Genomic DNA, 24,473 nt, shown 5'->3' on the forward strand with positions numbered 1-24,473 from the left:
TATGAGCAGCGAATCTTTATTTGATGCATGACTTGTAGACATTCATCCCTAACAGCATTGTGTGCTTGTGTGTGGCGGCAGATGAGGGGGCCTGTTCACTTCTTGGCCCGCGGCTTGAGTTCCTCAAAGCAGGAGTGCAGGAAGATGTAGTTCTTCTTCTGGGGGTTGTGGAATTCGTAGCCCTGCGAGCACAATGCAGATGAAGTGTACCGTACGGTGAAGCAATGGTCGCAGGCACTGGAAGCCCTAAAAAGACATGCTTAAACTCTTTCTAGCGTCACCAGTGCTAGCCCACCTTGGCGATTTCGCATGAATAAGCTGAAGAGTCATTTGTGAAGCCTCCCGCATTTCCCAGTTTATAACTCACTCGCCCAAGCGTTTACGTGCAGGAGAAGAAAGGAGGCGATGTGGGTATGTTACTGGCCTAACGTTGGGCCCAAGCTTTAGCATTGACACGCACCTTCGGCTTGACACACAATAAGTGTGACGACATTTCTCGGCACATTGTAAGGCTCAAATTGAACACTAACTAATGTTAACCCTAAATATGAGATGTTTGGCATAATTGAAACCCACTGAAAGGTGTACTTGTTTACTCGCACATCAAGCTTGATGTTTACGCGACTTTGAAGCATAATGTTAGGCCTAAACTGTTAATGCAGTAATGACCGCGCATCAAGCTTGACATTTGAACAACCTCAAAGCGTAACGTTAGGCCTAAACTGTTAATGCAGTAACGATTGCACATCAAGCTTGACATTTAAACAACCTCGAAGCGTAACGTTAGGCCTAAACTGTTAATGCAGTAACTACCACAAGTAGTAAGCAACTCTCCCCGTGAGAAGCATGCCGCTGACTCGGCGTACTTTGGACCAGTCGTAGCTGACGGCGTAGGCGAAGATCTCGCCGCGGGCGTTGAAGCAGCAGCGGGTGATGGGCTGCTCCATCTGCTCGGAGGTCTTGAGCTTGGTCCGGGCGTCCTTGTCCCAGAAGCTGAACTTGCCGTCCGAGCCCACCGTCGCCAGAGTGCCGTGCACCGGGTGGAATGCGATGTCGTTCACCTGGCACAAGGGGGCGGGAAAAGTGGCGTTTGCGACGGTTCTACCTTCGTCCCTCATTCAAGCGAATCAATCAAGTGAAGCCAATCGCGGAGGCCCTCACCGCGAAGATCTCCTGGAAGCCGTTGGTGGTGCCGTTTGCGCGGTGGCACTTGAAGGTGAAGTTGTCCTTGGGGTTCTGCGGGTTCACGTACTGGATGGCCACCCGGCCCTCCACGCTGCCCAGCCCAAACCCACTCGGCTGGTTCTTCTTGTCCATGAAGATAGCCACGCACCGGTGCTGTTCACGTATCGCATCAGTCAGGGGAGGGGGAAGAGCGGGTAAGAAGAGAGGGGAGCGGTTACTTGCACCCGGGTATTTCACCACAATCAACTGTCGCACAATTTGCAAAATGCAGGTGAGCAAAGAAACCAAGACACATTGCTCCTGCTTCAAGATAACTGAGAAGGATAAGAAACGTGTGGACAGGTGGTAACAGTGCATTATATGACGAATACATGCACATACTACTACAGCAAAACCTCGTCACAAGAGACACTGTTATAAGAGACAACTGGTTATAAGAAACATTTGAATGAGAACAGTTCGGTTGGTCTTCCAATGATCGCCATGTTAGGAACTTTGCACACAACAGACCTTGGTTATAGGAGATGAGTTTCCCGGGTCCCTTGAGTGTCTCTTGTAACGAGCTTTTACTGTATATAAAGAACCAAAGTGCCCGTTTGCACAGTTGAGCCCTTTTTATGCCATGGCTAGCTTGGAAACCAAAAATGCTACGAGATATTGCTAGCACTGCTTCAAACATTCACCGCAAGGTTGGGAGTGCCAGTCTAGGGACTCAATGCGATGTCAGAGCTTCACACAAGCACTGCACCAATTTTCAGTGAACGTGATGCAATCCACTCGGAGGCAAGGATGAGGCAAACCAACCTGGTATTTGAGGGGAGACTCAATCTTCTTGTACTCCTGGGGCTGTCCTTCAAGCTGGTACACTATGATGCCCCTGCCTGCGGTGCTCACTACGGCCATGGGGTACACCTGCACAATGGGGAGGGAGGCGTGGTGCACGTCCACACAAATAAGTCTACGTTCTCTGCTACACTATAGCAACAGGATGAAGCCACACCTTATAGTAGCTCGTTATAATCCTTTTTTTTCCACTTCAGTAATTACTATTTCATCCCAACCAAAAGAGAATTTAGTATCTGTGGAAGCATCTTACTAAGTTTATATTTTCGCAGAGAATATTTTGAATCTTTCTCAGTAACAAAGCAGAAGCTGTCGTTTTGTAAGATTCCTGGTGCATGGCTTTGCAGCAGTCCTGAGGAGAACCATCTGTTGCTTTGAACTCAAAATGGACATGCTCGAAAAGTGCAATCTAAAATTTTCACACTAATAAAACTGCAAGCACAGATTTCAGTGTTGAGCCAATCGTGCGACGACACAGTAAATTTGCACACACACGTTTGACGCAAGAAGTCCAGACGTTTGCTGGCTTTTGTGCCCACCACAAAAACAGGTTGGGTTCCCAAATGGTTAGGTCGTAATACAGTTAAAGGTTGTTATAACCAACTTGAAACAAGAGCAAAAACCGTCCCGTGTAAATCGCTGCTTTGTTATCACAATAGTCTGCATGCCCTACCAGTAATAAAAGGAAAATTTTCGTGTTTACTTTGTTACAGCAATTACTTTGTTATGACATTTACCTGTATTGCACCAACATTTTTTTGCACCTTTGCAAATCCGTAAATTATGCTCGCTAGCCTGTAGTGCAAATTCTTCAAATGAATGTTGCTGCACAAGGATTCAAATCCACCTCACAATCCCTCACCCACATGCAAGTGTGAAAGAGAAAGACGGAACCCTTTGCACGGTGAGGTCCTTCGGCCATGTAGACAAAATAGAAGTTTGTTTTGTTTGAAAAATTTCGTGTTTTATAGTGCCCCTAATGCTTATCCGGAAGCAAGCGATGCTGCTTTTTTCACTGAGAAATTAATCAATTTCAGTTAAAATTTTGATTTTCCCGCCAAATCGCGTTTTTATGACGCCTGCAATCCTGCAATGACATCACAAGAACAGGTCTTCAAGCTAAACTTCGTATGCTGCAGAGCTTCATTTACTGTTAGTCAACCTAGATGGCGCCACCATACCACGGTGGCCAGTTTCCTGCCTTTGCTTTGTTTTTGCTCAGGTAGAAAATAACTGTTTCGTCAAACATGGCATTCGCTCGGCAAATATGGTCACGTAAGACATTGTCGCTAATGCCAAGCGGCCAGTGTCGTCTGACACAACCCCAAAGTGCCGCAGTGCTGTGCAGCTAAAACAAGCATAGTGCGCATCGGTACTTCTAGTCTACATGTACTTTCTACCTCCCACTGTTTACCCCACCATTCTTACAGCTGTAAAATGAATAATAGGTATTACATTTAAGCGTAAGTAGCTCCCTCAGCAAGCTTGTAAGCTCTGCTTCATTTGCGTTTGCTTTTGCCGGTCTCAGGCAATCGCAGAGCTGCTACATATGACATCATAGCTACATAATTATGTAGCTTATCTGAGCAAAGTTTACGTTACAAGTGGCATCAGTACGATTCTAATGAGGCAATCTTTCGAAAGAACCAAACCTGTGCTTTGTCTGCACGGCCCCTTTAGCAATGCCTATCACTGACATGCGGCAACAAAACCAGCGGTGCCACTACTCAACTTACAACATCAGCGCAGTAGCAGCGTTCTGGAAGGTTTATGGTGAGCATCGGTTGTGGTGTCCGTGTGTCCCAAAACTGCAGGGGAAGGGAAAAGAGACACAAGTGTGTTACCAGCATGTCTCTGCAGTAGCATGCACAGGCAGTTTTGATCGGCACACACACTTGAAGCCCAGCAATGAGAACTGAGGCCCAAGTTCCAAAAGGGCAACCAAGCAAAGAGCCTAACTAGCGCACTTATAGAAGCAGAATCGTAAAAAGCCTCGTCTCTTCCAGATATAAGTGACGGATGCCTAAACCAGGCTACTATGTATAAAGCAGAACAATCATCATCACCATCAAAAGAAGCTTTTAACCCTTTGACGACAAATGTTGCTCAGGAGCAACAACTCAGTCGGCCTATAGTGCGTCAAAAGCTTACTGTTCATCTAGCGATTCGAAGCTCTTTCTTTTTACGCGCATTTCTTGCCTGCTGAGTCTTATTTTATGCGACGACATTTCATCACGTGAATTTGCGCACAAAGTTGCGGGCCCTGAAAATACCTTGCACACCAATGGGAGGTCTTGCAAGCTTGCAGTATCTCAGCCTCAAACCTCACCCGCAGCGTAAGAATTTTGTTGCAAAATATCTTAGCACATGGGCACATGCATAAGCTGCTTAAATCTAAGACTCCATTATTGAAGCAATTACAATAAAAGTAATTTGAAAGTTTGAGGTGTGTACATATATCGTTCGTTTTTGTGCACGGCTAAGCAGAATGCCCAAGGGCATATTAAGAATCGAATCGCTTACCTTCAGTGTTTTGTCCCAGCTTCCGGTCATGATGCAGGAATAGTTCGGCGCCTTCACCCAGTGCACCGTCTTCACAGGTCCTTCATGCTGTTACAGCGAGTGCATTTAAGGCATCAATGAGTCGGCCACTGGACTTCGGAACGGGCAACAAGTTATCGTGCAAGAAGATGAACCGACCTGGGCTATGGGCATGGCCTGGTTGCTGTTCAGGTCCCACATCTTCACTGTTTTGTCACAGGACGCCGAGAAAACCTTGCTTCCGTCCTGCATGGAAAGCAGCAGACTGCTGTTACAACTCGGAATGGCAAAAGCGGGAGCTTTTTAAGGGGACACCAAAGGCTGAATTACATTTTGTATTAATTGTTGGAAAGGTATTTCGGCTTTTGTTCAACAGCAGACGATGCTGTGTTTGTTCGGAAATAAATGATTAAACCTGTCATATCTCTATTTCGGTTCTCTTCCATTTATATGTGACGCAAGAGGTCACATCGCGCAGTGCGAGGAAAGACAGCCTATGGAGTTATCCAATGCATTTTCAGCAAGGTCTTGTGTGGTTCCCCAGCACTTTGACTGACGGCCGGACCCGTCATATAGACTACTGCGCCAGTAAGCTCGGAGTTTTTCCAGAGGTGTAGGGGGCACGGACTCCATGAAGTCGCTTTCCATTGGCTTTTTGTCCGTGCTGCTGACATCTGCATTGCGTCTATGTCAAAGAAAATTTGACTTCGTTTGCGTACAATAGCTCTCGGGCTAACTCGCACGTCTTCTGGCGGTACTCAGGACTACACCAAACACTGGACCGAAATCGAAACTGAAACAAATCTTACCAGCACTTGTGGCGAAAAAAAAACCCTGCTTAATAACGTTTAAGAGCTAAAGTTCGGCCCTTTTTGAAACACACGTGCTCACAAAGAGTTCCCGCATACATTTAATTTACACTTTTAAGCACCTGATATTACGCTAACTTCAGGAACCTGCTTAAACAGGCTCCACTAATCCAATTTCACCATTCACGACTTGCGACGTTGCAGATCGATGCGGGAAAGCGTGCGGGCTGCCAAGACCTATTTTCCACTCTTTTGGCATTTTCAGCTCCTGTTTCCACGAGTGGTTTATTTCATTCACGGCACTGTAATTTAACGGTAGAGGCCAACTTGTATCTACACTTCAGTGTGCCGCTATATCGACTCAGAAACTCCCCCGAACACGCAGCGTAAACAAAAAACAAGCCGGGCCTTACATCGCTCCAAGCGACGTCAAGGACTGGACCCTGATGCGTCTGCTGCGCCTTCGGAATGGTTTGTCCGGTGCTTTGAACCTCCCAACAGCGAATCTGTCAAGTCAAAGGGGGAGAATCGTGTCAGCGCGTCAAGCGCCTCCGAGCGCCCTGTCGAATACTTCAACACCTTCTGCGCTCACCTGGTTGTCCCAACTGCCGGCGATCAGAAAGTTTTGCGGCAGGGATGCCGGACTGAACGCCAAACTGCTAATGGAATCGTCCGGCGGGGAGACCACTTCGAAATCTTTCATCGGGTTGTGAGTGCCGGTGGCAGTCGCCCCCGAAAACATGCCGCCGCCGAAGTTGACAGCAGAGCTCGCCGTGCTGAACATGGTAGTACGTGTAGTTGCGACGGAGCGGCTAAAGCTTAACGTGGGAAAGGCTAAAGTAAGAAATTCTGCGACCTTAAATCGGTCCTTTTATTAAAAGAAACAACTTTTGAGAAGGTTCAACGACAAGCGATGAGTGACTCCATGTTGAAAATGATGTTTGCAGCAGTGCGACTGGTGGGGTACATAGAGTTTCATACAATAAGTTATTTGTATGAAACTCTATGGTGGGGTACAATCGGTTGAAATGATGCCCTGTGGTTTCCATCAGTGAAAATGCTCCTAAACTAACTTCAAATAAACGTCGACTGTACAACTATTTTAAGCTATGCATGAGCTAGAACTTTTATTTGTTGTAATCAGCCTCTTGAGCTTCAGGTTAAGCAATTTAAGTTGTTTCGAATGCAGCGCGCCCTACAGTCAGTCATTCACCAGCTGGCGGGAAAATGTTTTCGCGGCAAAATGTTCCTCAGTGAATAGTTTATCAGCAATGCTTTTCAACGTGTTTGCATGACACCGCAAGTACTTTTTCTGGGCGCGTTTAGCCGCTCCAAACGCTTGGCAGTGTGCGTTGTAGTGAGTAACGTTCGTCTAGGAACGTTGTTAGTGAGCCTCGATTCCGAATAGTGTCGTCAGTTTAGGTATACTTCACTGTAGTTTAGGTAAGCTTTTCCTTGCGCCATGGCTTTTAGCATGAAGTACCCGTCTTTCTTTTATGACATCGCAATGGATCTGCTCCAAAGTGGGTCAGAGCAGGCTTCAGATAAATCTTTATTTTCCGAAAGCACAGATCCGACCTCCGAATCGCAGTCGATAAACTCGCAGGCAGAAGCGGTGTCCACCGCCGAATCTGTGTCAGCGCCGGCACAAAACAAGGGAGATTCCGAGTGTTCTGAAGTGGTTCCTGAAACACAAGAGTCGGCTTTAGACGAAGAGACAGTGCCTTCTGGATCGGATGCGCAACCGCAATCTTCGCACGGCGCCGCTTCTACGTCGATTATTCAAGAAAGCGGGGCTTTCGGCTCCGAAGAAAAGACTCCCGAAACGTGCGCTGAAGAGTATACAAAAGCTGACCAGTCCCCAACAACTGCGGATGCTTCAACTCTCTCAGCACACGAGCCAGCAGTCGATGCATTACCACAGACTGGTCTCCCCGCTGGCGATGGCGCTTCCGGTCAAGACGTCCTCGAAGCGCGAGACAGTTTGGAAGACGACAGCGTACGCGCCGATCGCAAAAAGAAGGTCAGCAACAGGTTGATCGACTCGGACGATGAAGATGGCTCTTCAGGAAAGTCAAAATCGAACGACGGCAATCCCGTGGAAAGCGCGGCAGAAACCAAAAAGGACGAGGATGTGTTCAGTTCGGCCGTCCGTCGACTTTGCTACAGCTCCGACGAGGATGACTCCGACGTTGCCGGTGACAATGACAGTGCAAGTGGTCATAGATCGGGAGGAGACCCCGATTCCCCTCGCGCCAGTCCCAAAAAACCTTCATCTGACGGCGGGGCATCCGGTGACAGTGACGACGAAGGCGCGAGCGGGGCTCAGTCGGAGGCGGACGCCGAATCCACCGCCAAGAAAAAGGACAGAGGACCCGCACGCAAGTCTGCCAAAAAAGCCATGGAAGAGCTCCGCGAAATATACTCCACGAGTCAGAGGATGGCTCGAGGTAAGGACATGGTGATCTGTTCGTTGTTTGCAGAGCTTGTCGTTTAAGTAAAGCAGCAGTACTAACATCATTGCCACTTTCATCGTCATCACTGCCATATTCATCTGGCATAGCAAGCTAGTCATCTTAGCTCAGCAAACATTGCCAGACAGATTAAAGATCCGTCTCTCTCTCTAGCAATCGCTGCATTTTGGATATCCTGGAAAGTCGATGTCCTGTGATGTCAATGCAGGTTATTTCATGACCCAGTATTGCTTGTCTCAAGGGAGACATGGTTGTACCAATTAAAAGTTCTATCTGGGCTAAACGTGCTTGTAAAATAACCAGCTGCATAACACTCACCTCACGTTTAGCTGGGCGTTTCCTGAGTCTTGATTCGGCAAAAAGCACTGTGGTTTGTTGCATATGATTAATCCAGTGCAAACCAACGAGCAGACACCTGTAACATGCATTAACCATTACCCACAGGTCAAGCTAGGCTGAATTCCACTTATCCATGCGTGCGTGCATGCATTGAGAAATGGAGCCACAGACGTGCCTTGCTTTGTCACATTATTAAACTATTTAATGCAATATCGTTAAGAGTGAAAAAAAAAAACGTTTGCCACTTTAGCTGAAATAGTAGTAGTTCACTTGGAGGAATGTGGCTCCCACTTCTAATATTCCATATATTCAAGGCAAACATTCATTAGGCACACTCCATCATCTATACACACACGCTGTCACATGCAGTCTCAACAAATTTGGAGGAGATTGGGAAGCAGTCGTAATGATAGAACAGCCAGGACAGGCAATGGTATGGGTTACAGCATAGCCCTCTTTAGAAACTTGCATAATATCAAACAAGTTCAAGTTTCCGGGGTTCGAAACTTATTTTCCAAAACAGTACAACTACTTTAGTGTACAGCCTGAGTGTACAGCCAATTCACTTTCATGTAGAATACTTTTATTCATACCCGTGATTGTGCTGCATCTCTACTCTTAACCTCAACTGCTGTATCTTTGAGCAAGTTAATGTTTAAAGTCAAAATTGACGCTTAAACTGCGAGCACATTCAAAGTATCTTTCGCGCATTTTTTAACCATGGAATGATAGCCGCTTTTTTTTTAAGCAGGCCAAATTTTGTTGGTTTTATAAGCACATCATTGGTGGTGAACTTAATAAGGGTAGCGTCCCGGGCATGTTGGTATTCCATAACTAAAAAATAAAGGGGAGGTCACAGCAGATTGTATGGGGCGCAGCCGTGCGTGCTACAATAAATGCCAATATGTAGAAAATGTAGCTACAAAAGCAATACATTGCAAACAGTTCAATTGCAATCTCTGGCTCCTGTCGTCATGAAACCGGGACCGGTTTATAATAACCCCATCATGCATTAGTTAGGATTTGCATTTCAGGATACTGGAAAACGTCTCACTTTAAAACGTCTCGTTTGTTAATCAGGCACCTTGTTCTTGGCTGCCACGCAGAACGGGAGATGTCGCTGCCCTACCACGAGCCAGAAAGGCTGAGCTTGAAGGCTTTCCTTCAGCAAAGGCGCAGTGGTACATCGCAGCCATACCCCGAGTGCAAAAAGGAAGAGGAGACCCGCGATCCTCCGCTAGCAACCTCCGATTCTCCTGCGGCAGCATTGAGGTATGTTTTCTTCCGAATAACCCAGCTTTGTTTTTTGTATCCTTGAAGCACTACTGCTGAGACCCTTATGACACATTTCTGTTCCCTCGAAGTTTGATGAGCTTGGAGGCTTGTCAAATGCAGGGCAGTGACGGGTTCCACTAACTGTTGACTGTTCATCTCGTGCAGCAATCGACGTTCACTGCTTTTTGTGAATTTTAAGTGCAGAGCACTTTAGGGGCTCGCCTTGTCATAGCTTGCTTGCTGGACCCAAGTAGAGCCACACGGTGTTCCGTCGTAGCGGCATAACCCAGAGGCTTCGAAAGCCAAGCGGTTTAAATAGTCATGAGCGTTCCAAACTCTTGAACCACTGGCGCTTCTCACACATATCCCTGTTGTTGAGTGCAAAGAAAACTGCAGGCACGTTTGAGGCGAAATATACGTACTGAACCGGCAGCGCCCGCGTTCATTTAGTTAAGAACGCTCATTGAGTTGGTTTTTACGGGAGTAAGCGAAAAAAGTGGCAGTGCTACACCGGCACATGCGGGAGGAAACGCAAGCACAAAAATAACAGAACTCCCGCTGGCACAGTTTCAGGCAGGGGGCGCACGAGCACTGCGAAGGCGGGAAATTTGAAATCCATTGGACAAACTTTTGTTGAATTCATCGGGAGAGGAAGGAGACAGGGCGGCGAAGAGCATGATGAGTGGTAATAGTGAGCAGATAACGGCGTCACAGCCCATTACGCCTAATCGCTGATCTGCACTTCCGCCAGCTTTCACATTGAGTGGAACGGCTTTTTTATTAATTTTTTTAGCAGTGGAGCTGTTGTAGGTCGAGCCTTTTCGTATGTCTGCTGTAGTTCGTGCGTCACGCAGGTGGACGCACAGAAACTGGTTCTCAGACCCACTGATAGAGGGCGCAGTGGTCTCGCATGGGCGAGTTCTCCCTCCCGCTCACGCCGCTGATGTTTAGTTGCCGATTCTTTTGTGCAAATGATGAATTCGCACGACAGCGGTGCTGCTGTTCCCGGCCGAGCTCCCATTCACATTCGAGCTGACCCAAAAGAACCACAACTCTGCTCTTCCAGCAGATTTCCCACTAGGTGGGAGGAACTGGGTTTGATTTTTTAAAAATTAACAGGGTAAATTTTCTTGCGCTAACTTGTGACACAATTTAATGGTGCACGAAAACGTGATGTCCGTGCAACTGTTATTGAGAAACACGTGCATGGTGTGTTGATGCAGTGTTTCATGTTTGTTCACTTCATACATTTCCACGTGCAGCTCAAGCAGCATGAATCAACCAAATGACGAAGTGCCAACCACGTCTTCTGCTGCACCTGCCGATTCAGAGGTTCGGAAGGACATCGACGTGCCTGTGAGCTTCAGTGCCACGTCTCCTCAGAAACCGTGCCCTGAAGACAAGCCTTGTGATGAAAACAAGAGCCCGCAGTCGAGTGCCAACGAAAAGGTTGATGTGCCGCTTCTGTCTGCGCGGCGTCGGCGCGCATTGGCGGCGCTCGCTTCAAACACTGTGCCCTGTCTCAGCAAGGATCCCGTAATACTCCTAGCAGACGAAGGGGACGACCAACCGAAAGGTGTGGACTCCCTGCTGAAGAGGCTGGTGAAGCACTCCAAGGTTGACGAAGCCAGGATCAAGAAGGAGTGAGTCGGAGTTTTGAGAATCACCCTCACTTTCCGCATCACTAGCTTGGGATGAGTGGCCGGATTGTGATTGTGTTTCCCTTTGAAGGTTTCCCATGAAGACAGAATACAAGTTTGTTTTATTCGAAAGATTTCGCGTTTTATAGTGCCCCCAGCGCTTGTCCGGCAGCAAATGCTGCCATGTTCACTGAGAAAATGATCAATTTAGGTTAAAATTTTGATTCTCCCGCCAAATCGTGGGTTTTCGTAATGTCAGCAATGACGTCAGAAGCATGTGTATTCAAGCAAACTTCCACTGCGTCATTCGGGTTTGCAGCCTTGCTGTCCGTCAGCCCTCCCAGATGGTGCTGCTAAAGTCATTCACGAACCGTTGTCCACCATTGCTTTGTTTTTGAGCATAATTGCACCTCTCTTGTTTTCGTTACTTTAAAAAGTGATCGTCTTGTGAAACCTGGGGTATCCTCGACAAACAGGGTCACGTAATCGGCCAGTGTCTTGCAAAACAACTTCAAAGCGGTGTACTGCTGTGCAGCTAAAACAAGCATAGTGCGCCCAGTACCGACAGCAGTGCGCATCGGTACTTCTATGCTTATGTGCGTTTTTGTAACTTTCATTGTTTACCGCACCATTCTTACTGCTGTAAAATAAATATGCATATAAATATGCAAATAGTTCATTCGGAAAGCCTATAAGCCATGCCTAATTTGCGTTTGCTTTTCCCGTCCTCAGCCAATCGCACAGCTGGGCTCATATGTCATCATAGGTTCTGTTGCGGGAAATGAGCTAGTGGGTCACATGGCCATTCTGTTTTTTCCTAGTTATGTAGCTTATTTGAGCGAAGTGTGTGCTAACAGTGGTGTCAGTATGATTCTATCGAGGCAATCTTTCGAATGAACCGAACTTGTGTTTTGTCCTCATGGCGCCTTTAAACCAAGGAAGTTATTTTTGCTGTTGTGCTGATGAAAATTTGGGGGGGGGGGGGGGGAAGGGGGGGGGCATATGTAGTTTGTCATTATGATTGTAGATGTAAATGTGTTTTTGTGTAAAACGAATACATTCAAATTTTTTTGGATTTTTATTTTTGATTTTTTGACAGCCTTTGTAAAAAAATCAGCTGGAGGGATGCAGCTGAACAAAATACCAGTGAACTGTGCACAAATCAAGGAGTGCAATGAGACTAACACTATCATTCTATCTGGTCTGTAGCAGAAGTTATGACCATTTGAAGTTTGGGTTTGAAAGATGGAAACCAGAAAAACTGGTTTTGCCTTCCAGGCCTGAACTTCAATACTTCTGCTACAGACCAGATAGACAGAATGATAACCAGTGGCAAGGAACCATTTTGAGTGCCCATTTCAAACACTAAAGTTTAATGAGCTGTAAAATTAGTCCCTAGCAATGCATCAACAAACTGATTGTCTTATTGCACTCACGAGAGTTCATAGTGTTGGAAAATGTAAAGATTGCGGTTTTATGGACAACACTGTTTTATCTACTGTTCCTTCAAAAATGGCTAATTATCTCCAATTATCTTGGTAACTAATTGGCCAACTAAAAAATAATGCCACATTTGAAATCAGTGGGGGAAATGCAGCAAGGCTGACAAGTTTAACAGAAATTACTTAACAATTAAAAGAAGTAGTTTTAAGGGCCATGTCTAAGTGTTTAGTGTGTTATGAGGGCTTTGAAGTAATGGAAGAATAAACGCAATGCTGTGCCTCTGTCTTAGCCACTCCTACTGCAAAAGAAAAGGGGAATTATCTTGCACTTTCTTTTATTGTCTCATAAAATAGTAACACGTTATTGCATGCTGAGAAGTCATCCTTGTCTTAAGCTTTGCTTTTAATTCCTATGCGTCTTAATGCTACAGTATATGGGTTGGTACTTAGGTCGCGCGCCTCTATTATTTGGGCTGCTTGTCTCTAAGTTGAGTTTGTAGATGGACTGAGTAAAGCAGAAGAATACAGCTAAATTGACGGCTAAATAGAAGCTACTAACAAAATATTGGAAGGGATGCTGAACTCTTAAGCTTGTCATCTAAAAATCGCCAGATATGTAATAGTACTTATACAGAAGCTGCAGTGATAAAAATTGTCCTTACAAATTAGTTGCCCCCAATAGATTGGGTGGAACTGGTAATAGATGATTAAAACTTACGGCATCTCGCCTCCTTTCAGAACCATCAAGACCAATGCCATTGTAGTACCTGGTGTCATAGAAGGATGCACTGTGCCGGAAAAAGGTCAGTTGCCGGTCATGACTTTTCGCCTTGCTTATGATTTGAAAGAACAGTCAACAGTTTCTCTGCACCAGTTTCAGCTTTCGGACCACTGGTACCTAGATTCACAGCATAAGTGCTTTGATGCTGTATTATATATATATATTTTTTTTTCAGCAATATCCGGTCTCTGCTTTTTTTTTGTGATGTATTTTTATTACTGGGCATATTTTTAAGATTGTTGGGGAGGTCATTTCGCTATTAGTAGTAGTTAACGAGCTTTTAAATTGGTTTGGTCCAGTTTTGGTGCAAGATGTAGTTTTGGCCCGTTTTTACTTAAGCTAATCCCTGTGGCATGTGAAGGCTGCGACTTGACACAGTCAACACTCTGATGCGCATTCTTTCTCAACCTCAGATAAATCTACGAAAGCTAAAATAACGTGTCATCCATTTTAGTTTATTTGTTTATTTCAGGATACTGTCAATCCCGTTCAGGGCTTATTACAGGAGTGGAGTCACATTTAAAAATCAAACAATGTGCAGATTCTGAAAAAAAAAAAAAAAAAAAAAAAAAACGTGTTGCAGACAATTGGAATTAAAGCATAAAAAATCACAAATTTGGTGCAATATTCGGTGCAGTGAAAAGCAAAAAATCATCGCGATTACGTAAATATAAACACAGGTTCACTTGCTGGTGCAAGCAAAGCAAAACAACAAGAAAAATTATTAAATGAAATAAGTAGCATGGGCACAGAGTTAAAACTTGCGACAGTCAAATTCAAGATATCATGGCTGCATAAATGTCAGCACAGGTGTACAGATCAACACAGATTCATCGTCTGCAATTAATCAAACCATTTCAGTCCGTGACGCAAGCTGGTGAAGTCTTTCCGAAACTCGTTTCCAGGCGTCAGTCGACTCACGGTCCTCAAGGAGAAGCTGTTGGAAAAAGTGCGGCAGCAGCGCAATCGGTCGCGGGAGCAGCGCTACTTGCAGCGCTGCCTCGACAACGAGGAGATCCCGTCAGGTGCAGGCAACCTTGACAATCCTCCGAAGTCTCCCCTGTCACTTTTGGACGACTTCGATGAAGAGGAGGAGGAGGAGGAGGAAGATGGAGAAGAAGAGAGAGGAAAAAAGAACAAAGATGCACCAGACGCCTCTGAAGCATCTTCAGGTAAATGTCAATGATCATCATCACCTGTGCTATTCCCAGGATTCTCTTTTTGCGAAAATTGTTGATGGTTCAGTGCTGTTGTTTTATGTTCTTCCCTGTCATGCTGGCGTCTCAGTGATTTCAGGAGAAATGTGGATTTCCACGTTTGAACCACTTTTATTGCCATATATCTTGTTTATTTGTAAGGTTTTTATTTTTAGATTTTTTTAAAGATAGGTCGGTTTTTTTTGTTGTCCACAGGTAACACGCTTTCTGATTTATTTGGTCTAGTAGTGTTGCAAGTTTGTGGTCTCAAGTTTGAAAACGGTGGCCTAAATGTAGCCGTGGGGCTACAATTCAGGGATACAGCTTTGCATTACAGGTACACAGGCATGGATAGAATGCATCGTTACCCAGTTGATATTCTTTCCCTGTTCCTTTATAAGGTATTCGCTTTTGATTAAGAGAGAACAAATAAAACAAGATGCCCACTGAACTGGTAGAAGTGGTTCTGAAACTAACAGTAAATGTCATTTTGTGTCCCTGGTATGGGTGGGTGTTCAGTTACTTCGAGTAACATGATTATTCATTTGGTACTCACTTTGACTGATTCTAGCATATCCTGTAATTTGGGTACTCGACGTTGCGGGATTTCCAGGAAAATTTCACATAGTGTGCAATGTGTTTATATATCCACATTTTTCCTTATATGGTGTGCTTTATTCATTTTTTTTGTGTGTGTGTGTGCGGTGTTTTCACATTGGTGTACTGGGTTGTGAACAGATAAGTAGTGATTGCATCTTTACCGGACAGGTGACGAGGAAGACGACGGAGACAGCTCAGACGAGGAGTTGGTCCTCCGACTCAAAAAGAGGAAGGTGAAGAAAGTGAACCCTCTGTCGGATGATGAGGATGAGGATGGAGCAGGAGACGAGGAGCCCCGTGCAGAGAAGGCTGGGGACGAGGAAGAAGATTCGGATGCTGAGCTGCATTTGGAGATGCCCCCGTTCCTGGGGATCGAGGATGATGCCGACCAACCTGCCACTGAGGACGAGCCGTGTGAGTTATGCTTATGGGTGTGCGATCGGCAACCCACCGTTTCTGCAATTCCTCCTCCAACGTTACAGCATTGCGGTGGCCAGGGTGGTTGTTTTTTTTTCTGACGGAGTGGAATACGAAAAACTCTAGTGTGCCAAGGTTTTGCTGCATGTTAAAGGAGCCATGAAGAGAAAATACAACTTCGTTTAATTTGAAAGAACTATGATTCAGTATCTCACTCAGTTCCATTAGAGCCACAAAAGATGTTTTTGTAACAAAAAAAAAAGCAAGAAGTACTTAAAAACTTTCAAATTTTGCGCCACAGTGACGTGTTATGAGCAAGAATGACGTCATACGGGCCAACAATAAAACATAATTTTCAGTGCATTAGCTGCACGTTAGCATTCAAGTGATGCGCTCAAATGGAACTAGAGGCCCCATTAGAGACGTCCAGTCATGTGTCGTCGCGACAGGTCAGTTAGGCGGCCGCCAATCGCACAAACAAGGTTCCGTGACGTCATAGAAAAGTTGCGGGAAATTGGCTAGGGGGTCGCGACTGCTTCACACGTTTTCTTTAATATCTCAGTTATTTGTTCGAAGATTGCGATGATATTGGTATCGTTGTTATCGGGACTAAGCACTCTTTCTAATAAACCAAACTTGTATTTTGTCTTCATGGCTCCTTTAAAGCGGCCACAAAGACAAAATGCAGCTATGTTCAATTCGAAAGAACTAGCCGTTGGGAACCCACTGAGCTACATTCCAGCCACAAAAAAAAAAATGTTTTTATAACCCCCAAAAAATGCGGGAAATATTTTTCAGCACTACAGTGACGGGCAGGAGTTGTGCAGAGGGGTGCAGCAGCGCTACTAAACATAGTTCCTTCAAAGGCACTAAATTTTGACTTTGAGACCAACTCATTATGGCGCTAACGAACATCGAAACTTCTTGCAAGTTCTTTTTCTGGTCGATTTTCAGTTGAGTGGTTTTGTTACTGTCTACCTGCACTATCGCATACCCACTTGTACACATTTTCTCGCTGCACTGGTATTCATGGGAGTCCTTTTCTCACGCATTTCGCTTTTCTGTGTTTGCGTTAAGGCGTGGAGGGCTTGGCAGACACACCACTGACAGCCAACAAGGAGAAAACGGTGGAGACTCCCCAGAGCCATAAAAGTTCCAGACTCCGGACTTTTCAGTCCGATGAAGTGGAGCTCTTCAGCCCCCTCACAGGTCTCCCTCGGACGCAGTCCAAAACGGTAAGAGGCAGGGTTATTTATTTTGAGTTTTCGGTAGCTTTTTACCAGACAACTCCCTGTCGACATTATCGGTGCAACATTGCGTGCTGCTACTGAAGGCTCTTTCAGAGTGGTTAGGCTCTGCTGTTTCACTGTCGCATTCATCCACAAACTCATTCGCTTGTGCATCTACACACTAATGTGTGTCGTTAGAGAGGAACTACTTGCACTCAGGCTGGCTTCGTCCCTGCACATTTTTGCGTTAACCTAAGTTGTTGGCCCGACGCTATGTACGTACACTGAAAGTGTTCTCCAATTCCAGTTGCTGATTCACTGCAAAGTGGCACCCTCTTCCACCTTTTGTTTTTGTTTGTTGTTGAGGCTTGTATGTCTGTGCATGCCAGGCTTGCTGAAAGGCTAAGGGTACGGTAAGCTGAGTAGGGGTGTGTTTTTTATCAATGAGTCTTCAGTGTTCAGTAAATTGTCCGTGTGTGTTGTCCCTCCCTCCCTCTCTCCATATCTCTCCTCCTCTCTCTTCTGATCTCTCTCTCCATATCTCGTCCCTCTCACCCCTCTTTTTTTCTCTCTCCTCTTTCTGTCCCTTCTCTTCCTCCTCTCTCTCTCTCCATCTCTCCCCCTCTCTCCTCACTCCATCTCTCTCTCTTTTTCCCCTTTTCTCTCTCCATATCTCGTTCTCTCTTCCCTCTATCTCTGTCTCCATTCTCTCCACTCTCTCCCCATCTCTCTTGCTGCTCTCTCTCCATCTTTATCTCCCTCTCTCCCCGTCTCTCTCCATATCTCTCTCTCTCTCTTTGGGGGGCATGGAGTTGCGCTAACATAAGCCACTTGAACGGCAAGTGACAAAGCTTGTGTGCAGAAAAAGTCTTTCCGTAATGTTTGACTACCTCCGGTGCCCTCAGGTACCGCAGTTTAGGGTTGGCAAGCTGCAATTCCCCGTGCAATGCTCTTTCGCAGGACACGCCTCGACGTGGAAGTGCATCCGCATCGAGCAGCTTTCAAGAGAGCCCCCTGTGCTCGACTGTTTCTTCGAGGACTCCATCTTTGGCCTTCTCCCCGCTGGCGCCACCATCTGGGTCTGTTTCCCCTCGATGCCTTTCTCGGAAAAAAAAAAATAATGGGGACATTGGTTTTAAGGAAATTCTTGTAATTTTTTATGCTGCATGCTTGAGATTTATATATCCAGTCTATTTTAACATCCCAAGCTCAAATGCACAGTCGGATTTTGGCTACGTGGGCTAAGTTGCAAGTTGTGCGACACGTTATGCAACACCCAATCTTTTCCAGACAAATTTTTCATTATCTACCTGCTAAGTACTAGAATACTTTCTATACTTTTGTTCTTTAGAAGGACTGGGGAATGTAACAATACCATAAAAGTTATCTTAGCATTGCTACTGCAAATGCTATAACCATATTAAATATCAGTTGAGCAAATACTAAAATTTTCGTAAAATAAACCGTGCAAGATTTTGTGCTAGCCAACAGAAATTTAATGTTTTTGTGGTTTTAATGCACTATTTGATTCATGAGCTTTTGAATGCAGAAGAACATTGCAAATGTGGCTAGTAAGTCCTAAGCTATTGTACCGAACAGTTGACCTTATAGAAAAAGAAACAATCGGGTTTAAACAAGCCACGAATGTTGGAAGCACAAGCAAAATTAGTCATTTTGGGGACTTCAGAATGCAACGGCTGTGTGAATACTCAAGGTACAGCTGTAATATTTTGCAGGTGCATCTGTAGGACTTGTAGACCGCTATAAAATAAATACGTAAAATTGATTTCCTTCGGAAAATTTGCGGTTCTCGAGACCAATGTCCCCCCGTAATAACGTGTACCAGGTGATGGTCTAAATTGTCGTACAGTCAAGCATCATTGATACAGTGTACGTGGCTATACCAAAGTCTGTCACGCAATGACCGAGCTGTTAAATTGTTGATATTATTCAGTGTTTTTTTTTCTTTCTTCCAGCCAGCGCAATATTCAGCAGAAAATTTTTAGTGAAAGCTTATGCAAACACGTAAAACTCCAATTTGGACTTTGTGCCAGAGTCGCCTTTGGTCCATGGACACATTCTAGCGTAAAGCTGCAGTCTTACATAATGCCACCCGCGTTTCTTCAACGTGCGTGGGTTTTTCTGCAAATTTTGATGTGCTGCTGTTACCAGTACTTCTTCTTTTCTTAATTAAGTGGTGTAAGAGAATCGCCTGATGTTTTTGTTCAATTGTATGGGATTGATGAGTTGTCTCAATCACTGTGAATTCTGTGCTGAAGTTCCTGCTGTGGATTGGTTGACCAGGAGTACCGCAGAAAAAAAAAAAAGAAGCTGCATGCAAAAGGTAACCACACCCAGTTTAAAGAAAAGTTTTAACAGAACCCTGAAAGACTGTGGGATTTGGTGACATTTTGTACCCCCACTGCATAAGGCTGTCAAAGTGTTTTTGCAAGAAGTTGGGGCTGATGGTTTATGCCATCATTCCAGGTCTCTGACGGCCTGCAGGTCTCTTCGGAGGCAGTTTTCAGGTAAGACAATCTTCAGTAGCCTAAGTCGAACATTTTGTCATTCATTGTCATTGTGACAAGCATAAACTGCTTTCTGTTACTGTACCAGCTCGTGCTTTCAAACTATAAGTCAATGGCAGTCTTGACTGGCACCTGCCAGTCAAGGCTGCCACCATGATTTTTTTTATTGTATTTTTTTTTTACACACCGAGCATTTACATTATGTGGTCATTGATAATACCAAAGTACATTGTCCAATTTTAAGCTTTATAAACCTCCAAGTTGTTTTGATGATAATATAGCACATCGTATAAGGAGGTGTTTCTGAGGCCATCATGTAGAATTTTCTAAATTGTCTAACGTAGTCCTGATTGATTGATTGTAGGGTTTAACGCGCCGACGCAACGCAGGCGATGAGGCGCGCCGTAGTGGAGGGCTCCGGATTAATTTTGACCACCTGGGGATCTTTAACGTGCGCCGAAATCTCGTACACACGGGCGTTTTTGCTTTTCGCCTCCATCAGAAAAGCGGCCGCCGCGGCCGGGAATCGAACCCGCGACCTTGTGCTCAGCAGCGCAACGCCTTAGCCATTGAGCCACCGCGGCGGGTAGTCCTGACTTGCGTGTATAAAGTGTGTTGCATCACTCTCACGAAGACTTAAGAATTTCTCTTTTTCTGCCAAAAGTTCACTTTGCCAGGGGACTCTATCTTGTGATTTTTTTTTTCTTTTTGTCTTTGTTTCTTTGATGCCAAGCTTCATAGCGTGCTTCCCGATTTCATTTGCAACAAAAGGCTTTGTTTGAGTGAAAAGCAATTTCTAGTAGTATTATGTCCATGAAATTCTTTTTTCTTTGGTAATGAAAGGTTTCACCTCAACAAACACAGCCAGCAGGCTCTTAGAAAGAAAAAAAAAGCTTGGATCTATCCATGAAATATTGGCGTGAACAAGCATGAAGTTTTGTCTGACAGGGTTTTCAAGGGTTCTATAGGAGCAATGCAATGTATTATACACCAAGTGTCTTGCACTGGGTCATTGCAACTTCAATTCCCTTTCTAAGCTACTGCTTGTTTTTAATTCTGGTTAAGGAGTAGCTTTCCACTTTCTACTGCTGTCGTTTAACAAAACGCCTCAACAAACTTGTTGCTGTGTTCTCTTTTTATTCTTAGAGGACATTCCCAAGCCCTGGGAGGACACGCCTCCAAACCCGTCTCAAGACATGGAAGAACTGGTCGGCCTCTGTTCGGGTAGCTTTGCAGCACGGTAAGTGCAAAGTTTAAGGCGTTAAACTATTGGTCTAGATTACAACTGGGCTTGTACTGTGATAAACCATCTTGACCATAGACCGTGTTAAACTGTGGTTACAACTATCGATACACAAAAGGTTCCGGCAATGGAGCAACCACTTCTAGACATGAGAAGACCCTTTCAGTCTGAGGTCTAGTGGCTGGCAAAAAGTAGACGACTATTTTTATGCTCGGGTGGAAGTTAGATCTAAAATCCACAGGCCTTCAGGTAAGTTTCGGGTTGACTTCCAATCGCGGGATGCCAAAAGAAAGTCGCATAGTCCAAAATTCTTTCAATAGAACATTGTGCCGTAGGGCAATGTGCGTGAATGATTTATGGTAAAAACAAGGTTTTGTGGTTTGGTATTATTGTGATTAGTGATGCTTTATCAATTACGTCTGAACGTGAATAAAGAAAAAGGGACCTTGCAGCCAGTTTTTGAGGACATCGCAAATTAAATAAAACATACCTTTAAAGCCAGAAGTCGTTCTCAGACCAAGCACTTTAATTTCTGTCTAAGCTGTGTTTAGAGGCACGTTTCGTTTCCCCACTCGAGCTAATTACGTAGCCAGAAATTATGTCAATACGTGACGAGAACAAAAAGACTCGATGTGCCAGGGTTTAGCATGCAGCACTAGCGACTTGTCGTTGTTCAGTTTGGTGTCTAACGATGGAGTTACCTTGGGACTGCTGTTTTACTCTGGAGAAACCCGAACAGCTCTTGCTGAACTGCCTTACATTTCCCTCACAGGAGTCAAGCCAACGAGGCAGAACAAGATCAAGATGGTGATGATGATGGTGATGACGACGACGACTTGCCAGAAGCAGGCCACAATGAACTAAATGATGATGAGGAGCAGGAGGACGACGACGTGGTAGAGGCCAGCCACGCTGAACCAAATGAGGATGATGAAGTCGACAACAGCAGTGGCGATGAATTATCAATTGTTGCAAAAAAGTCAAACAGGTAAGTTCAGGTCTTACCGTGCTAACCTAATTTCTCGATGCGTAAACATATGCCATGATACAAATAGTTATATTTTCAAATTTCTGAGCTATTTTGCGTGTGCTTTATAAACTGATTCATGTTGCTGTTGTAGTATAATTTGAGCACTCTTTATATAGAGAGCAGTGTAACGTTTTGTGACATATCATTTATAATGGGAACCAATGCACTGTGGAAGTTCTAATTTAAAACAGTTGGCATTATCACGAAGGTGTGCTGTGTGATAACGTTATGTAGTTGTAGACGGGTATGTGACCTGAGCACTTCCCGCTTCTTTAAGTCCGAACATTATGTGTGCTTACACAACGCAGCGAACTGTGTTACTGAAATGAGCCGTGCTAGTGTATTGGTAAGTGGACTTTAGAAAGCAACCGCCTAGTCCATCTCAGGCATGTGAGTTGCTTTTATATGTCTTGCAGATCTTTACAAAGCCTCTTGTACGGCCTTTGTGCGCCTTGCAGGTTGCAGGAGTTTTTCGAGGACGAAGCCGAGCTTTCTGGGAGCGATGTTGGGAGTGATGGTGAGGAGGACGCCGAAGACGACGAAGGCGTGCTGGCCGACCTCATCGCGGCGGAGGATGAGAAAGAGGACACCAACAAGGTTCGGGAGGAGATCGGCCGCTTCCACTTGTGAGTCGCCCCCTCTCTCCCGCTCTCTCCCCCTTCCTCTCATCCTCCTCCTCCTCCTCCTCCTCCTTCTTTCTTTTCTGTATTGTAAGCACAACTGCTAGCCAGTATGGTTGCCTTGCATCTTCTGAAAAAAATCGAGATGTTGTGTGAAGGAAATGAACTAACCAGTCAAGATGTAAGCTGCACAATTTGGTAATGCGCAAAGTTGTAGTGTCTGTCGTAACTGTTACGTTGGATGGTAGGGTGCATTTGCTATGCAGTGAGGTGTTGTAATGATTATCTGATGCTAGTTGTTTGTGCTAGTTTGAACTTAAATCTGAAACCTGTAGCTTTTTCTTTTAAGAAGAGTGAGTAACTTTGAGCAGTCTGCTGGTGTCAAGTGTAGTCACTGCAGTGTGCATTGTTCTTTGTGCTGTAAAACAAGCGAGCAAACCGAAACCACGTAGTGCTAGTTTCTGCCAGTCGTGGTAAAAAGTATAGAAGCTTTCCGCAAATTGCCTTTTGTAAGTGGCCAACATGGATGCTTAGGCAAATTGGCGTTCTGTATTCTGAATTCACAGTGCAAACAACAAACAAAGAAGGACAGGAGCGGGAGCAAAATGTTTCTCTCTTTTTCTCGTCCCAGTTTGTTTGCGCTGTGAACTCAAGGAAAAAAACACCCTTTTGCAAGCTGTCTGACTTACACCTCCCCCTATGTTGCTGTGTTCTTTGTGCAAACAGCAAGCAGCTTCTCGACGAGGACAAGCGCGAGCTCAAGATCTACCAGGAGCTGCTCTTGGAGGATGGAGACCTGCACACCGATGGGGCAGGAAGGCAGCGGCAGTTTCGCTGGCGGAATTCAGGTATGCCACATCTTGGGTTCAATTCAAAAATCAGAAATCATTTTTAGTTGTCTAAAAGGGAGTGGGCTTCATTTTGTAACAGCAAAGAAGACTTCATTGTTGGCATTATATAGTTGTGAAGCTTTGGTGTTTGTATGAAGGGGAGTGAACTTCATCTTGTGACAACAAAGGTTCCTTTACTCTTGCTACGTTGGTGCGAAGTTTTGGTTCTCCATAAGCTGATAAACTTTGTACAGAAATGTAGTTGCCCGATTGCACTGTGGTTTGTGAAACGATTGAGCAAACTGGAAAAAAAAAGCAAAAAGAAAGACAGTTTACAAAAGCAGCTTAAACTTCTAAAAATAAGAACAAAGAAGCTGCGTTGTACATGGGCAGCCGTGGTATTTTTGCATAGCCATCTTTATGTGGATTTTTAACGAACGAGCTGCTTCTGGTTCAGTTCTAACAGTACTCTGAGCAGATGTTTACTCTTACCGGAAAAAAAAAAGAAGAAAAGAAGAAGGAACATGAAGACACTGCTTGTATCACACCTTTCAGCTGGCTTTCGAAAACCTCGAGAGAAAATAGGCAGAAGCTGTCTTTGGGAGTGGTCCGTGGCATAAAGTTTCAGACTTCAGTATGTGGGCCTACTGGGTCTGGCTACGGGACAACAAACGACCCCGGCTAGCCTCGTTAGAGACGTTGAGCGACGATGTCAGCTCAACGCCCGGAAATGACCCATCCAAAATGCCCCAGAGAGGTACGCGGCGTCCACAAGGGAGACGCCGCGACGGGTTCGACTCACCGACACAGGCGACGACAGGCTCCAAAGGGCCAGGACGAACCATGGGGTTTATTGGCCGAGTCGTACAGTGCATAATAACGCCAAGACCGGGTTAAGAACTACACTGTACCGACACGCGTCCTACGGCGTCGCCCAAACAGGCGACCATGGCCGAAGTTGCACGCGGGCCGCTCGCAAGGTGACCAGAGGCCTACCCTGCGCGTCCGATCAGGGCCAAACAGCGCCCGACCGGCCGGCGCGGCGGGGAGGAGACGAGCCAGCCGGGGACAAGGAGCGCCCCGGTATCCGACTCCCATCTCCTCCATTCCCCCATCTCCCCTATCCATGGGGCTAGAGCCGGAGGAAGAGCCAAGAGCAAGAGCAAGAGAGCGCGAGGCGCGCGCGTCGAGCTTATATGGGGCGGGGGAGAGGAGGCAGGTTCCCGGGCGAGGAGGAGCGACAGCGGCGGCAGGGAAGTCGGTGCCCGCCGGCGCGTCGGCCCGCGAGGTGACGTCACGTGCGCGGGAAAGCGCGCTCGTTCGAACATCGCGCTCGCGGGAGGAGGAAAGGGGATCAAGCGGATCCCCACATCCCCCCCTCCTCAAAACCGAGCCCGGTCTGAAGGACCGGCTCGACAACTGCAGGCAGAGCACATACCCTACGAGGTTAC

The 24,473-nt window shown here is 45.6% G+C and overlaps 2 protein-coding genes across 3 annotated transcripts in view; one reads left to right on the top strand and one right to left on the bottom strand.

The window, feature by feature from the left end:
* Positions 1–6,333, bottom strand: Rae1 (ribonucleic acid export 1). The gene is made up of 9 exons (XM_077690436.1): positions 5,971–6,333; positions 5,792–5,884; positions 4,729–4,815; positions 4,552–4,638; positions 3,765–3,836; positions 1,990–2,097; positions 1,162–1,338; positions 867–1,061; positions 1–182 (listed from the first exon to the last, which is right to left on the bottom strand). Exons 1-9 carry the CDS (start codon positions 6,160–6,162, stop codon positions 96–98), a joined length of 1,098 nt encoding a protein of 365 aa, XP_077546562.1. The 5' UTR covers positions 6,163–6,333; the 3' UTR covers positions 1–95.
* A 63-nt stretch (positions 6,334–6,396) lies between these two features.
* Claspin (claspin) overlaps positions 6,397–24,473 on the top strand; it is a 32,662-nt gene continuing 14,585 nt past the window's right edge. Inside the window, exons 1-13 of one of the 2 annotated variants that reach the window (XM_077690438.1) lie at positions 6,397–7,828; positions 9,298–9,463; positions 10,729–11,109; positions 13,287–13,351; positions 14,235–14,501; positions 15,294–15,539; positions 16,620–16,777; positions 17,732–17,850; positions 19,259–19,299; positions 20,446–20,539; positions 21,318–21,530; positions 22,031–22,198; positions 22,919–23,040. In XM_077690438.1, the coding sequence (XP_077546564.1) occupies positions 6,841–7,828; positions 9,298–9,463; positions 10,729–11,109; positions 13,287–13,351; positions 14,235–14,501; positions 15,294–15,539; positions 16,620–16,777; positions 17,732–17,850; positions 19,259–19,299; positions 20,446–20,539; positions 21,318–21,530; positions 22,031–22,198; positions 22,919–23,040 (3,028 nt within the window). In that variant the 5' untranslated portion in view covers positions 6,397–6,840. Of the gene's footprint in view, positions 7,829–9,297; positions 9,464–10,728; positions 11,110–13,286; positions 13,352–14,234; positions 14,502–15,293; positions 15,540–16,619; positions 16,778–17,731; positions 17,851–19,258; positions 19,300–20,445; positions 20,540–21,314; positions 21,531–22,030; positions 22,199–22,918; positions 23,041–24,473 lie in introns of both variants that reach the window. The other variant, XM_077690437.1, reaches the window with a different exon arrangement.

This window comes from Haemaphysalis longicornis, unplaced genomic scaffold (genome assembly GCF_048455015.1).
Source record: "Haemaphysalis longicornis isolate Haplotype H1 unplaced genomic scaffold, Haemaphysalis longicornis Haplotype H1 scaffold_10, whole genome shotgun sequence".
NCBI classification, from domain to species: Eukaryota; Metazoa; Arthropoda; class Arachnida; order Ixodida; family Ixodidae; genus Haemaphysalis; species Haemaphysalis longicornis.